Here is a 14,925-nt window from a genome sequence, read left to right as displayed (position 1 = left end):
AAAAAAAAATCAATCCTGTGGCAGGGGTTAAAAAAAATTATACTGAAATAGAAATATACCCTACGAAATCATATGCCACTTATGGTTCAAATGCTTACTGTAACACAGTTCTAGAAGTTCSAAAGACTTAGAGTATCTGTGGAGTCATGCTTTCAGCTTTTCTCAACGTACCTATCTTGTGGGCAAGAGATACAATTACTGGAATGTCCAAGCTATATTCTGTTTAATGACACATGAATATATAAACTGTAAGGGTACAATGAAAGTGGAACAACAGGAAAAAAAAAAAGCTAAGTACAGGTAGGAGGAGAGGAGAAAGGAGGAGAAGAGGCTCAGAGGAAAGTATCACTTGTTGAAATATCTAGGAGTTGAAAAATCAAGAGAAATAATAAGGCATTTTTAGGGTCTTATACGAGTTTGATGCTGCAAAGCATTACTTGTAAATGGTAATTTTAAATGTGTTGATAAGAAAATACTTGAACTGCTAAGGTATATGTTCTCTTCCATTCATTTCCTTTGTTCTATTTTAATTTTCCCTTTTTTCACCCTCCAGCTCTTTCTTCCTTTTCTCACAATATAGTTTCTTCTTTCTTGCATTACTCTCATTTCACTCCCTGTCTTCCCCAGCCTACTGCCTCTTAGCCTCACATTAATCTTTCCCCATAAACATCACAAACATACTTCCTGGCCTCAGAAACAACAAGCTGCTTTCACAAACACAGACGCTGCTTGTTCTCCTCATTAAAATAATAACATATTGTTGGCATCCCTTCAGCCAAAGTACAAACTCACTCTCCCTCTTCTAGCTCTCCCGTTCTCTCATTCAGATTCTCTCTCACTCCCCTCTTTTTCACTTTCGTGCTCGGGAATCTTCCTCTTGGTTCCTCCTTGATCTTGTTCTCCCTTTCTGATTCATGCATACCGCAGATAAATCCCTTCTTCTTAGCCACCACCCTTTTTGGACTTCTGTAAGAATCAAATCTCACTTAGACGGTAGTATGGTCAGTGAATGTAATAGTGTGAGAAGACAAAAAGGGTAACATTTTAAAGAAATGAAGACACTGATCTCTATTCTAGAAGAATGAAGTGATTTGGGGAGACAAGGGTGGGATTTCTGGCTTATACTGGTTTAACAATGTATAGAAAAATTACAGACTGAAGCATCTATGATTCCTATACACTTTCTAAAGATACTCAGCCAAATAGCTCTATCTTGAGTAATCATTTATGCAGTGTCAATGCTATAAAAATCCTACAACTCTGTGTGGTACAAAGTTTTAGATGACAAGATTACAGAGACAAATGCATACATACTATATGCATGAGATGTCTAATGTTGCCAGTGGAAAAAAAATACTGTACTTTCAGGTACCCTTGACAGATGCTGGTTTACTGGTTTGCATCCAAAAAGCGTTCTGCATATCTTTCTTGGTCATGTTACAAATTATATTTATATTTTTTTCTTTAAACATGTGGCTATTTAAGCCTTTGATGGTTCCTTTTTTTTTTTTTTTACATGTATTTATATATAAAATATGTTGGTGTGTATTATTTATGCTATAAAGGAAAGGGATACTGCACTTGGCATTTGGTTGCATATTACAACCACTGAAAGGTCATCTACCAAACTGTTAGACTAAAAAGGAATTAGCAGATCCATTTTTTAAGTTTTGTATACTAGTCTCAAAACATAGCATCATAAAGAAAGTTCAATTCATACTTATTTTTAAAAAATATTTAGAAAGAACAGCAAATATATATTGAAAATTTCTACTCCTGCAAACCTATTACCTTGATCTGATAAAAATTTACTTTTTACAACTTAAGTAGCATAATCAGTTCACGGACGAAAAGCAGCCAGGGAAACATACCACAGAAAACAATGACAGCAGATGTAGCAGTCATACTTCGAAAATAGCCCTACCCCAAAGCAGCTGACTCATGGGAACATGCCTGCGTGCTGCCCTGCGCCCTCACGGCAGCAGCTGCTTTGCCATGTGCTCTGCAGAACTGCACGCAGCAGTGGCGGCAGCGAGCGTCTGCGCTCGCGCTGCTCTGGGCGCTGCAGGAGCAATGCGTGGAGCCAAGTGCCAAGGAGCCAGGTATGTGGCAGAAAAGCAGGTTAATGGGGCGCGAGCTAGTCCGGTCCCAGTCTGGGGATGTCAGAAGTGTAACCAGAAAGGGGAAAGTGCGTTAAGAGGCCAGGACCGAAGGCCATGCTAAGACAGTAGGGAAGAGAATAAGGTGAGAAATAGGCTACATTAAAAATAGGAAGTGTTTTTTTTTCTGGCCCTGTGATTTGTACTGGAAAGCTGTTCTGACAGCTAGAAATCTTTTAATATACAGCCCAGACTTATTTGCAGACAATTTATATCTTTTTTCCTTAGTGCCAATACTGTCTTTTAGCTTAAGTAGTTCTCTTCCTAGTCTTTACCTGCAGATTCATTTATAGAAAATAATTATTCATTTCTCAGCTTTCATTTTGTGGGCTTAAAAAAGCCAAACTTTTTTTAAATTTTCTTCATATTCTCCAYACCATCCTAGTAGCTCTTCTTACTATCATTTCAGAGTGCAATTATGTTTCTTTTATATGGCTGACCAGAATAGTGTATTGTATTCCAGAACAGACCACCAAGGGCTTATACAATAGCATTAATGCTTTTTTTAAAAAAAATCTCTCCTGGAAAGAGACCTCTGGAAATGAATCCTAAGATTTCACATACTTTTTTTTTTTTTTTTTTTTAACAATGACATCATATGAGTGACTTATTCTACCTTGGATTCATTTGCATGCATATACTATGGTCCTTTGCAATCATTTCCACTAACAAGCTCTCATCTTATTAAAGGGACTGTTGCTACTAGTCTTTCAGTGTATTACCCTGAATTTTTCCCTACTTCTAGTGTTTTTTAGTCAGAACACAATTCATCCTATGTGATACTCCAACCCTCTTCTTTATTAATAGCGGCTCCTGATAAAGCATTAACAGCAAATTTCATTGGCACTCATTTAAGGCTTAAATTCCTTTAGAGCAACCTTTGAGAAAATTCATTCATACACTTGCTCCAATGCTATACAGTCTTCTAATTCTACAGGTTGATATTTCTTGCTTATCTATCCCAAATTCACCTTAGAATTCTTATTTTGTCAAGTTCAATTAATAATTAAAATTGTCCAGATGAAGGGCATCTAATTGAGTCCCTTTGCCTAAGCAAGACAGACCTCAAAAAAGGTATCAGATATGTTTGGCACAATCTATTTTGAGAAAACTACGTGGCATTAAGTTTCGTTGACCTTTTTATGTTTAATTTTTCTTCTCTAAAAGTCTCAAAGTTTTTTTAAAGCCTCGTGTACCGTTATAGGCAGACAAACAGGGTAACAGGTGCCCAAGCAACCTCTAGGGCGTATTTGCCATGCTCCCATCACTTACTGACAAGGCCAAGCTTGACAGACCTCTTCAGAATGCGGCTTTGCTTTCTCTTTCCTCACTCAAGATTTCCTATGTGTCATTGAAGGCCAGGACTGTTTGAAAATACAGTAGAAAGCTATACTAGTATAATTTCTTGCTGCTTCATTAGTCTCAATGTAAAAGAGGTTTTGTTTTTACTGACAGTGCTGTATTTCCTTGGTAGCTACTTTTTGCCAGCTACTTTTTGACATTCTATGTTTTTATACATAATCTTCAATAAAGTTATTTGAAAAAAAACTTCTTGTGCAATGCTGTATCTTTTGCATTCAACTTTGAAATACAAAACAAACCGTTTCAGTTTAGTACCCAATATTTTTGTCACTGGGTAATAGTATACAAAGAAATTTACTAAGATTCACATATGATCAAGCTTTACATGGAAGCTTCATCAGATGACACATATTTAGAGTACGGGTCCACAGTTTTTAATGGATTTCCTGATTAGCAACAGATACTATTACTGGCAGCTCCTGACTCTGACAAATCATTTTGAAGTGACTTGCATACCACTAATGGTGCACCTATCACAGTTTGGGATTGATTATACTTATTTTTAGGCTTTGAGAAGTATGAAATGAAAGAGATAAATCTATTTTGATTGCAAAAAAGAAATGGGAAAGGAAAAGATATATTTCTAATTAAATTTAGACTTAGGATAGATGAGAATTATTCATTAGCATTCCAACTGAAATTACTGGCTATGGTGCTGATTATCCTGATTTTCTTCCTGTCAGAAGCCTGTCCTAATGATTTTAGTTTGCATTAACTTAAACACAGTGGAAATACTTCATGCAAACCCATTTCAGCTCTAGAAGATTATAGCTGAATATAAAAATTACACAGATTAAGCTCCAATCTTGTTTAATCTCAAGTGTCACGTGGATTTGAAGTTCTGTACATAATGTACTTAAGTCTTTTGTTCTACTAAAATATTTGATTAGATCAAAAAAATGGTTGCTCGAACCCTACAAAGATCAGGGCAAGATAACTATCTGGGCAGGAATTTTTCAATTTAAGTCCATTTTCACTAAATATGAGGTTTTGTAATAAAATACTGCATAGATTCTTACTATGCAGCAAAAGTATTTAGCATCAGAATCATAAAGAAAAACAAACCTTTACTGATAAAAAGTTACACTAAGAGATCATGCTTCTCCTTACAGAGACATTGTGAAAAAATTTATCAGGATATTTCTAGCTCTGCCCTAGAGCAGCTGGAGCAAAAAGTATTTTTAGCAGTCTGATCATTATTCCAGCATCTTAAACAATAGACCCGTTCATCTGGTCTGCGATACCTGGTATGATGATCTCAGGGACATCCAGAATGTTGCCAAATGAAGCAGTTTTACGGTGGCCTCGTTTAGGCTTGGAATAGGCTGAAAAAATACACATATACAATACACATGCAAAACACTAAAATGGCAATAGCAAAATTACTGAATTCCTAATATTGCATTTTTCATAAATTTTGTTAAACTATTGTTCATGCAGAATATGTCATGCAGAATAAACTGCATTGCCTTCCACTCATGCTTTCAAATAGTAAAGCAACTGTTAAAAAGCAAAAATGCAGAACTAGCCATCAATACAATGTGTAATTAGTTATAGTTAGCAACACAAAAGTCAAACACAGAAAGCAGCATGGCAACAAAGAAGGGAAAAACCAAATGTAGTTATCCAAACAGGGAATAAATTAAATTATTTCAGGTCACCTGTATATTCAGAATAGATAAATATTCTTGATTCCCTGAACTTGTATTATACTTTCTCTTTAGTGTCAGGCATACACTATTTACAAACAAGACTACTAGTTGGATCTTTTGTTTCCTTGAATCATCATTTCCTGTTAGGGGAAATCTAATCTGTCTCTAAATTGTGCTTAGTATTCTATTAGATGTCATAATCATTCCTGCCTTCTATTCTTTTGTTCTATTACTCAATATTTTTTGTTTTGAAAACAGGATATCACCACCAACCTTTTCATTTTTGAATGATGTTCAAGAAACATTATATATTTTGGAATAAAATCTAACGGTTAATTTCTTTTATTTTGCCACATGTGTAGTTTAAGATTATATAGTTCCTATCTGGAGAAAATTGTATCTCCCAAATGTAGTGTTGCAGCATGTCCACCTCAAACTTGCTATCCAATATTAATGTGCATTATGTAATTTGTTCTTACACTTAATCTAACAATAGAAGAAAAAAGTCAAGTTAAGAATTATTTAATCTTCTTATTTACTCTTAAAAACAGCCTGATCTCACCCCAGCCACAATTTTTTTTTTCAGGTTCACAGCATATCATCTCTGTCACACAATTAAAAAGAAAAAAAAAGCAAAAAACTAAACCAGTGCTGTTTCAGCTCTTTTTAAAAAAAGGTCAGATGGGTTTGGTCTCATTTCCAGTAGACCACTATTGCCTAAATTTGTTTTTTTTTTTTAAATAACCAGTATATCAAATATACKCATTTGTTATAAGAAAAAGAAACCCTACAGTCATAACAAAAATCTTAAAATATTCTGAAATAATAATTACTATTCAAAACAATCTACTTATGAAAGAGAAACCAGGAAAATTAAAAACCTCCCACAATGTAGGGTCAGAGTTATCTCCACTAATGTCAAAAACTTGCATTGACTTTATAGTGTCAGAGACCAAAGTGAGTCCTGACATATTTAAAAATAAAAACAACATGTTATTATCACCAGGTAAGTACACAGCTGCCTTCTGTGTTAGGAAACCTTTAGAGATATTCAGGGTGAGAAGTGCTACACAGTCATCCAGTCAAATACTGACAGTACAGAAAACAAATCTTAGAGTAAGGCCTTAAAATAAAAACATTAATGTAAACACTGTTCAGGGCAAGATAGTATTATGTCATAAGTATCTTCAGTATTTAGTAAAACAGGATCCTGGAGTAATTATAATACAATAAAGAACAAAAAAAATCAAATAGTCATGATGCAGAAGATAGCCAGAATACAATGCATATTTCCTTATTCATTATGGTTACTCAATTACCCTAATTTTAAGATTGGTGGAAAAATACTAGATGAACTAAGTAAACCTGGACTAACCAAGGTAATTTTGTCTCATTATTTAAATCTATGGTTATGTGCCATACGAAAAAGTTTCATAAATGAAACTTAAACCGAAGTTTGTATAGATTAATAAACAGTATCTCTGATGAAGAGAAGAGACAAAGAAGTGTTTGTCAAGTATATAGATTTTTATTAATTTGCTTTTCTGGGAAAAATAAAGATTGTTTTCACCATAAGATTATGTATTTATACTTACACATAAACTCCAATTCACTCAAGGATTCAATATTTAGACAGAATAGTTTATAGCTACCTGAAGCAAACCCAGCAACACACCTGTAGCTATGTGTGTGTTTTTTAAAAAACAAAAAACAAAAAACAAAAACCCAAAGATAAGCACTTTGTTATTCTGATAAATAAAATAACCTCCTAGTTTCTCCTTCTGAAATCCATTTCTGTCAAAGTGGATTTTAAAACTTATTAGAGAACATGCCAAACTTTAAACCCACCTTTTCATTCCAATATATTAGAATAACCTTGAAGGAAATATTATCCCAGTAATAATTATGATAGCAGAGATGGAATAACATTAATTTGGATGCAAAGGCGAAAACTTGTGCACTTGGAATAGGACTGATATTTAAAAATCTCAGAATTATTTTAGAAAGCTAAAAGTCTAATTCAACAAATGTAATCGTTCTGTAACCTTAGAAGTACCCAATTAAAAAATTCAACCTTTTGGACAGTTGAGTGCACAACTGTTAAAGAAGCTATTTCTTCCTCCACACTTAAATGACAATGAAGAGTACAYGCAAAGTTTAAATACTTTCATATGGCTAATCTTATTAGCCTTCTGTAAGACTACTATGTTTTGCATCTTCCTTCCTTCCTTCCAGTTCCTCATTCTATCCCCCAAACACCCTTTATTTTTACCTGTGGTGGAAGCTATTCTTGCTTCTATTTCAGACATGTCAGCACTCATCCTTTTGGCTTCTCCTGAAACAAGGGCTGACTGTGGTCGCCCACGAACATCTGACAAGCTCTCCACACTGCTCCCACGAGATGGGGGTAAACTCAAACGGCCAGGATCACCCTGTTTCAACAACCACATTTTTAAAAAGAAAAAAAAATCTGCAGGAGCCCTTCCATAATATGCTCACTATGTAGGTTAAAATATATTTTTATAATTTGCATTTAAAAAATGACAATATTTAAAATTGTATAATTTATAAAATGAAAATATTTTAGCTATTATTGGTGTGCAGAACCAAATATCTTGCAACTTTCAAAAGAACCTAACTTTACTCAGACTGAAATTGAGTAGAACTATGCCAATGTTGGCACAAGAGAATCTTTCTAGTTTTCCATCCCAGTTGAAATAAAACTTAGTATTTTCATAATTCACATAAATGCTTAATCCTTTCATGTCACACTTATTTTGGTGCTAACTTAAAGAAATGAGTTTCAAATATAAATTTTTTTTTAAATTAAGGAATCCTTTTAAATTAAAAGGACTGTTTTCAGATTTCAGAGATATCTTATCAGAGCTTCCCAATTTATCTTTTCAAAATCATTCACTACTCTTCTTGCCTTTTATGTTCTTTACTATAACTAACCGACTCCAGTTTTGTACTACTTTTGAAAGAAAAGACACTAATGTTTTGTTAAGTTCAATATCTTCAAAGCATTTCTTGAGGGAGGATCACTAACTTATGTTAGTGACCAACTCAACTTACCACTAACTTAATTTAGTGAACTAACTTACTCTGAGAACCACCTATATATTTCCCAGTCAGGGTCCAAGACTACCTGCAAAATATTCCTGATGCAGCTAGAACAAATGGTTATCTGGAAAATAATTTTTCTTTTTGATTTGCAACTGCCCAATGTGCAATTTTTGAATTAAAAAAGCAGAAGTGTACAATACAGTCTTGTTGCTTTGAGCTCCTTACTGACTCATATTCTTCGTATTTCTCTGCTTTGCACGGGTTGTTTCACTTTGTCCTCATTTCACTATGGACATGCCAGCCAGCTCATTGCTGTAACTGCAGCTATCGCCTAGAAGCAACTTCTGGTTACTACTAGTCACGAAGGAAGTGTTATTACTTTTCTCTACAGGAAGCAAGAGTACAAGGCAAAGAAGAACCTAGTTTACTCTCTATTCCTGTCTATGTTTACAAGTGAAATGTCCTCCTTGCTACAACCCTTTGTAAAAAAGGACTGTGAGTGAGCAAGCAAAATCATATATCTCTATGGACCATCAGGATATGCAAAAAACCACTCAATACATTTAGAGACCACTGAATTTCAGTAAATTGAAAAACAAACTAAAATAGATATCTAGCAATTACATCATTTGTTCAGCTAAAACCTATTTCATTATTATGGTTCAAAGTTCCATGCATTTGCTTACCGGCTGCTTAGCTGTATTTTTCATTTGCTGCGCCAATTTTGATTCTAAACGTTTAATAGTGTCATTGGTAGAAGTTCCTTGAAAGTCACTTGGTTCTATGTTAGCATCACTCTTGTTACTTGTGTTTGTGGAAGTGATGTCCATGAATGAACCTAGAAATCAGCAACATTGAAAAATATTTAGGAAACTACCTTTCCACTAAAAATACCAAAGTGTATTCTTTACTGGGGTCTACTCAGAAGCCTAACTTTGCTTTAAAGTAATTTTTTGAAAACTTTTAATGAAAGCCACACTGCAAGATTTCCACAGATCCATTGATATAAACATGTAAAAGGGTAAAAAAGCCAGAATATTCTACTAAGTACTAGGATGACATTTTGAACTCAAGGTTTAGCTTTGTCTGAAATTGTTGCGGTAGATGTTACATTAACAATATAATCAGCAGCTTCCTTCACAATTAATGACAAGGTTCATCATTAACCATGCTTTAGAATAACAACAGAGAAACAAATACCCGAAAGTAACAGTCAGTATATATTGATAATTTAAAAAGATAAATCACATCTTAAAAATCACATACTGAAGAGTGGAGAACAGCTAGTAAAGTTAGTATAATGCTACAACTGAAAAGATTCTGTAATATAATTTGCAAGTCACTATGTTGCAAACCAGTCAAGGAAACTTTATCCAGCATAATAGGATTTTGTTTAGAGAAGAAGAAGAAAAAAAAACCAAACAAAACACAAACACAAGCAGTGGAAGGTGAAGACATTTCAGGTAAAAACTAACGGATGAAAACTACTCTACAAAATGAGAGGACTGAATGATCTTTATTTCCTATTAGAATTTTTTCTGGGGGCAAGACTATCTGAAGACCTAGCCCAGGTTTTGTTCCATTCACCTTTCCACTAATAAAAGGCATTTTTGTACTTGGTTTATATTAGTATACTTATTGCAGCTTAACATAAAACAACTGCAAGTTTAAATTGCGGAGATCATAACTGAAAGCAGCTGCAGTTTCTAGAACAGTAAAAAATTAAAAAATGTCAGCTCCTAAACATTACATATGAGTGAAAAATATGTCAAATGTTAGCAATCTTCATGAAAAAAGGGAGACCTTAAACCTGGACACTCTGAGATAGCCTTTATCTATATGTTCATTCTCATTCATGGTCCACTTCAGCAAAACTATGTGGATAAAAACACTGAACATGATGTGGTGTAAGATAKTAACAAAATACTGGACTCTTGCCAATGTTTAAGATTTTGGAAAGATTAGCTTTCCCAATTCAAGTTCAAAATCAAGGTGCGACTGGGCTTTATAAGCCACCGGTATCATTTCATGTTCCTGCCCTTTTCTCTCATTTACACAAGTGTACCTGTACTAGTGGCAGAGTTGCTTTGGCCTTCATCTGAATACTGGCAAGGATACTGCAGAGGTTCATCAGCTCCTGGAAAGTACTGTGAAAAAAAAGTAGTGTTTTAATTAAAAAAATATAATTAAAATTTGTTTTTAATTTTTTTAAATAGTAGTTTATAAAAATAATTTATAATTTACTTATCTAAAAGAGAAGTAAATGCAATTATTTTAAGAAATACATTACAAAACATGTATGACTTTTTTATTAATTTCTCTATATTTGTTACAAATTAAACATTTTAGCAGACTCTCACTGATAGCTCTTTTTCAGTCTGGTTCTATAARAATATCCTCAAGAAATCCTGCACTGGTGGCAATCATAATGAAATCACTTCCATGATGCCATCTATGCAATACCCAGTATAACATGGCATAAGGATAGAACAATGAATATTCCATAATATTAAATATTATGAAAACTTGTTGGGTTGATAAGATATTGAAGGACATTGCCAACAAGTTGAATTCCTTATTTCTTAAGGTTTTTCATTTGCAGTATTCTGTGGAAAGCTTTTTGGATTAGAAAAAGACGTGAATAAGATGCATGCTGTGCTCGCAAAGTGTTTTTTTTAATCCAGTATTGTTTTCTACTTTTAGATTATTTAACAAAATAAAAACTTCTGCCCCCATCTCCCCCCAAAAAAGATTGTTGAAATAACTGACATATGAAACAGTACTGCTGTTAACAAAAGTATTACAGCCTTAGATAAAATTTGTTCACTTTGCAGTCTTCAAGAACAGAATTATGCATATTCTGGTCTTCAGGGGACCAGTCAAAATCCAGGAAATGGCTAAGTGGCTTGCTCATACCTCGATTTAAAAAAAAAAACAGAAAAAGAAACTAGAGAGGAGAGCTCTGTAACAGCCAAAATTTTGTTGGGCCAACTAGCATTGGTTTGATCTAGCATAGGTCCCGTAAGCAGAGGAATGGAATTAATCCTCTTCTCTGCCACTATGTTTCATATCTGTTTAAGGTCTCGCCCACAAATTCTACATTGATAATTTGCATCTGAAAAGAAAAGTGTGGATAAAACACTGAAAAAAGGCATACCTTTCATAATGTAATTTCCCAAAGTAATTGTTAAAAAACAAAACAAAAAACAAAAAAACCACGATTAGGATACTAAAACAAATTTTATACCCGCATCAAATGTGTCATTATTTTGACAATTTCTTCCATGGATGGTCGTTGTGAAGGATCCTTGGACCAACAACGGGTCATTAAACTCTCGATCGGTTTAGGTAGGTTTTTGATCAGTGGTGGCCGAGTACCTACAATTGAAGTTAGAAAAACTCCTTAATTCACTCAGTAGACCATAAGAAGGCTGATAGTGACTGACCTCTTTCTGATATTTTGCTAAATAAACACAGGAAAATGTATAGCTAATTGTAGTCTGCAGGAACTGGCCTGTACTTAATTGTATCTTAAAAACAAACCAACAAAAAAAACCCAACACCCACCCCAAAACACAAAAGTTCCTTTGCTTACACTATGTACAAGTTCAGTTACATACAAGCACATAGAAATAAGTGAAACTTTTCTTTCAGTAGTGGTTTGAATAAATTAACTGACAAGATGTATTGCAATGCTAATTACAATGGCTAATTAAAATGTTACCACTTTCTAAAAAGCAAAGCTGTAGTCAAAGCTAGGAAGGAAGCAGTAGTCAGTCTTTGGTTCCTAATACTGTACTCATAGGAGAAAAAAAAAAAAGGTATTTTTGAGGCAGCTTTTGCTCTTAAGAACTTCCTGAAAAATTGCTAAGTACTGGAAGGATCAATTTTGGGCCAATTTTTCATGGCCTAAGACAGAATTTATACACACATTTTCAATTATATATTTTACTTCAAATGTATTATAAACTATTCAGCTTGTTCAAGTTTCTACTCTTTTTACTATTTCAACAACGAATACAATTTATAAACATGTAGTTGTATTTAACACAAGAGATGCAGTGACATTGTGTATAGAAAGCAGCAAGCATTTAAAACATGCTGGCCATAAAATGTAAGACATCAAGTAAAAGCGCCACACAGGTTTCAAGTAAGATGAAGCATGATAAAAATCTAGAGAAGTAAAAAAGGGAATTTTTTTTAAAACAGAATTGGCTCTTCTCCCCCATTTATTCATGCACTACAATTATATGTARCAGGAAATGCAAGTACAGTAGCAATGAAACAATACAAAAACCTCATACTGGCAAAAAAGTGGCTGTGTGTAACTAATAAGTCTTTATGACAAATGTGCACATCTAGTGAGGTATAAAACTGAAAAACTATTTATTTAAGCAGCACAGAGTGTTTAGCAAATTTATGGGTCAAATACACAACTTTAAACGCAGTAAAATATTTTCAACTCACCATTGTGAACCGCCCACATTATGCGGAAAGCTGGACCACCAATCTCATCAAAAGGTTTCCTGCGGGTGATTACCTCCCAGAGAATAATACCCCAACTGAAAACATCACATTTTTCACTGTAATTGCTACCTGGAAAAAAGCCATCACTGTAAAATGTTTCTTTTCTATATAATACATTAAAAAGAAGTACAGTTTCTGTTGATAAATAGTTCTATATGCTTCCTCATACTAGTTTTGTTGAGAGAAAAAAAAAAGTTTTCTAAAGCGGTTTGATCCATGCTAACTTAAGTGTGAAAATATTTGACAGCGTGACCATTAAGAATGTCTCTCTCTGGAAATCATCCTTTCCACCTGGAGTCTTCCCAAACACGATCTATTAAGTTTCAAAACTCTCCTGCATATGGTGGCAACAAGAAAGCAACAGCTTTTAGACTCCTCCTCTCTGCCAACAACTGGCATCCGAAGATCTGCTGAGGTCACTTTTCAGAGGACAAAGCCTTCTGCAGCAGCAAACAATTGCTTGGTCCCATTGAAGGAATGAAGCTCCCATGCAGTATGAAGTGGGAGACAGACACATAGCCTATGATATGGAAGTAATGCTATTCTCCTGCTTGGCCAAGGAAATTCAGTTTTACCTTTGTGGCTAAGGAGTCTTGGACTAGCTGTAGAAACTGACAGTCCTAAAGAAGTATCTAACATAAAAAGAATATTTTATATTGTTTCATTATGTAACAGACCAAGGTAGGATAAGTAGCAGATGCACACAATCATTCCTTAATTTACCCAATTATCCCAAAGCAATTTTAAATAGTTTTTTCTAACAGGAGTTTGGAGATTAGAGTACCTGCTCCTTCAGTTAATCCTGATCTAAATGACATTATTTTGATTTAGATTATTTGATCTGTAAAAGGCTTTAGGTGCCCTAATATTTAAAACCACAGGAAAATCTTCATATTAGAGCAATTATTTCAATGAGCACTCTAAATCTGCCATCTACATCAGAGACACTTCTTGCCCCCTTCATTGCTCTTGTCTAAAAATCTTAGTCAGTATTAAAATAGAATTAAAATATTAACATTTATGCCATTGTTGATTTCTGATGCAGTAGTATAAAATTCTAAGAACTTGTTTGTATAAAGTCAAATGTCTAAATTGTTAAGTGATTAATGACTGTTTCAAGATTAATTTGATATGCTGTGTCATAGAAATTACTACATGCCTTTGTATTTGATACTTATATAAAGTTTTGCATCATCATCAGTAAATATTTTTGGAAACAAAGTACAAAACAACTTTAAACCCAAGGCTTTTGCTGTCAACCAAAAATAAATTTGCAATACAAGATTTACATTTTTCTGCCTTGTTGAATTTATATATGAGAGAAATTATGATATGTGCTGTAAATCCCTATTATAATATACTTTCAACTTATTTCATAATCTGTTTTAGATAGGGATTTCTCACTCTCAAAAAAATCTGACTTTAACACAGACTAATTACTTCTAAAAGAAAAACAGTCCTAAATTATACAAGTTCATTTAATTGTAAACAAGTGTTAGAAGAAATGTAGGTGCCTCAACATAAAGTGCCATAATGACAAATTTTTGGGTGCCAGAGTGCAACAGAATCAGCCTTGGGGGTCCTCTAAGCAGTATGTGCGAGAACTGGGTATCTTCAAAAGAAAGGCTCCAAAGACAGTCTTTGGGAGGAAACTCCTCCCCAGAAAGCTAAGTACAGACATGTAATTTGCTGCTCCTTTCTGAATAAGAACAAAAAAACAAAAGAGCCTACTTGGATCRAGAATCTGGGAAACCACTGCTGAAGTTAGGCACTTGCAAAATGTAGCAACAACAGGACTCCTGTTTCCTAAAGCAGGGAGATGACTTCTCCAAACCCCCTGCTATTCACAATGATAAACTTAAATCTAAGGTCCTGACTGGTTAAAATGTGTCTAATTTGCAGTCTAATGACAACTGGATTATTTCCCAAATAACCATGCAGCAATTTTACCTAATTACTAAATGTCATCAGTCTTCCCCAGCTATACTCCAAGAAATAGCTTGTTTTCCTACTTAACTAAATTAATTGTTAATGATGAGTTCCTTAGTATGTGGAAAAGAGGAAGTACATCAAACCTCTAGAGACAAGAAGAAACTATGAAAGAGACAAAAAAAAAAAAAAAAAACTTTCAAACAAGGCCTTGAAAGCTTCAGAACTCA

The 14,925-nt window shown here is 34.1% G+C and overlaps 1 protein-coding gene across 6 annotated transcripts in view; it reads right to left on the bottom strand.

The window, feature by feature from the left end:
• MAP3K7 (mitogen-activated protein kinase kinase kinase 7) overlaps window positions 1-14,925 on the bottom strand; it is a 40,466-nt gene that overhangs the window by 19,458 nt on the left and 6,083 nt on the right. For 3 of the 6 annotated variants that reach the window (XM_026060807.1, XM_026060806.1, XM_026060809.1), the window contains 6 exons: window positions 12,707-12,835; window positions 11,487-11,617; window positions 10,305-10,386; window positions 8,926-9,077; window positions 7,446-7,605; window positions 4,766-4,846 (listed from right to left, as the gene is read on the bottom strand). In XM_026060807.1, the coding sequence (XP_025916592.1) occupies window positions 4,766-4,846; window positions 7,446-7,605; window positions 8,926-9,077; window positions 10,305-10,386; window positions 11,487-11,617; window positions 12,707-12,835 (735 nt within the window). The remainder of the gene's footprint in view (window positions 1-4,765; window positions 4,847-7,445; window positions 7,606-8,925; window positions 9,078-10,304; window positions 10,387-11,486; window positions 11,618-12,706; window positions 12,836-14,925) is intronic. The other 3 variants (XM_026060808.1, XM_026060810.1, XM_026060811.1) reach the window with 2 other exon arrangements.

Source organism: Apteryx rowi, unplaced genomic scaffold, assembly GCF_003343035.1.
Source record: "Apteryx rowi isolate R43461 unplaced genomic scaffold, aptRow1 scaffold_171, whole genome shotgun sequence".
NCBI classification, from domain to species: Eukaryota; Metazoa; Chordata; class Aves; order Apterygiformes; family Apterygidae; genus Apteryx; species Apteryx rowi.
The sequence above is the reverse complement of the archived record's forward strand: the minus strand, read 5'-3'. Positions and strand labels throughout refer to the sequence as shown.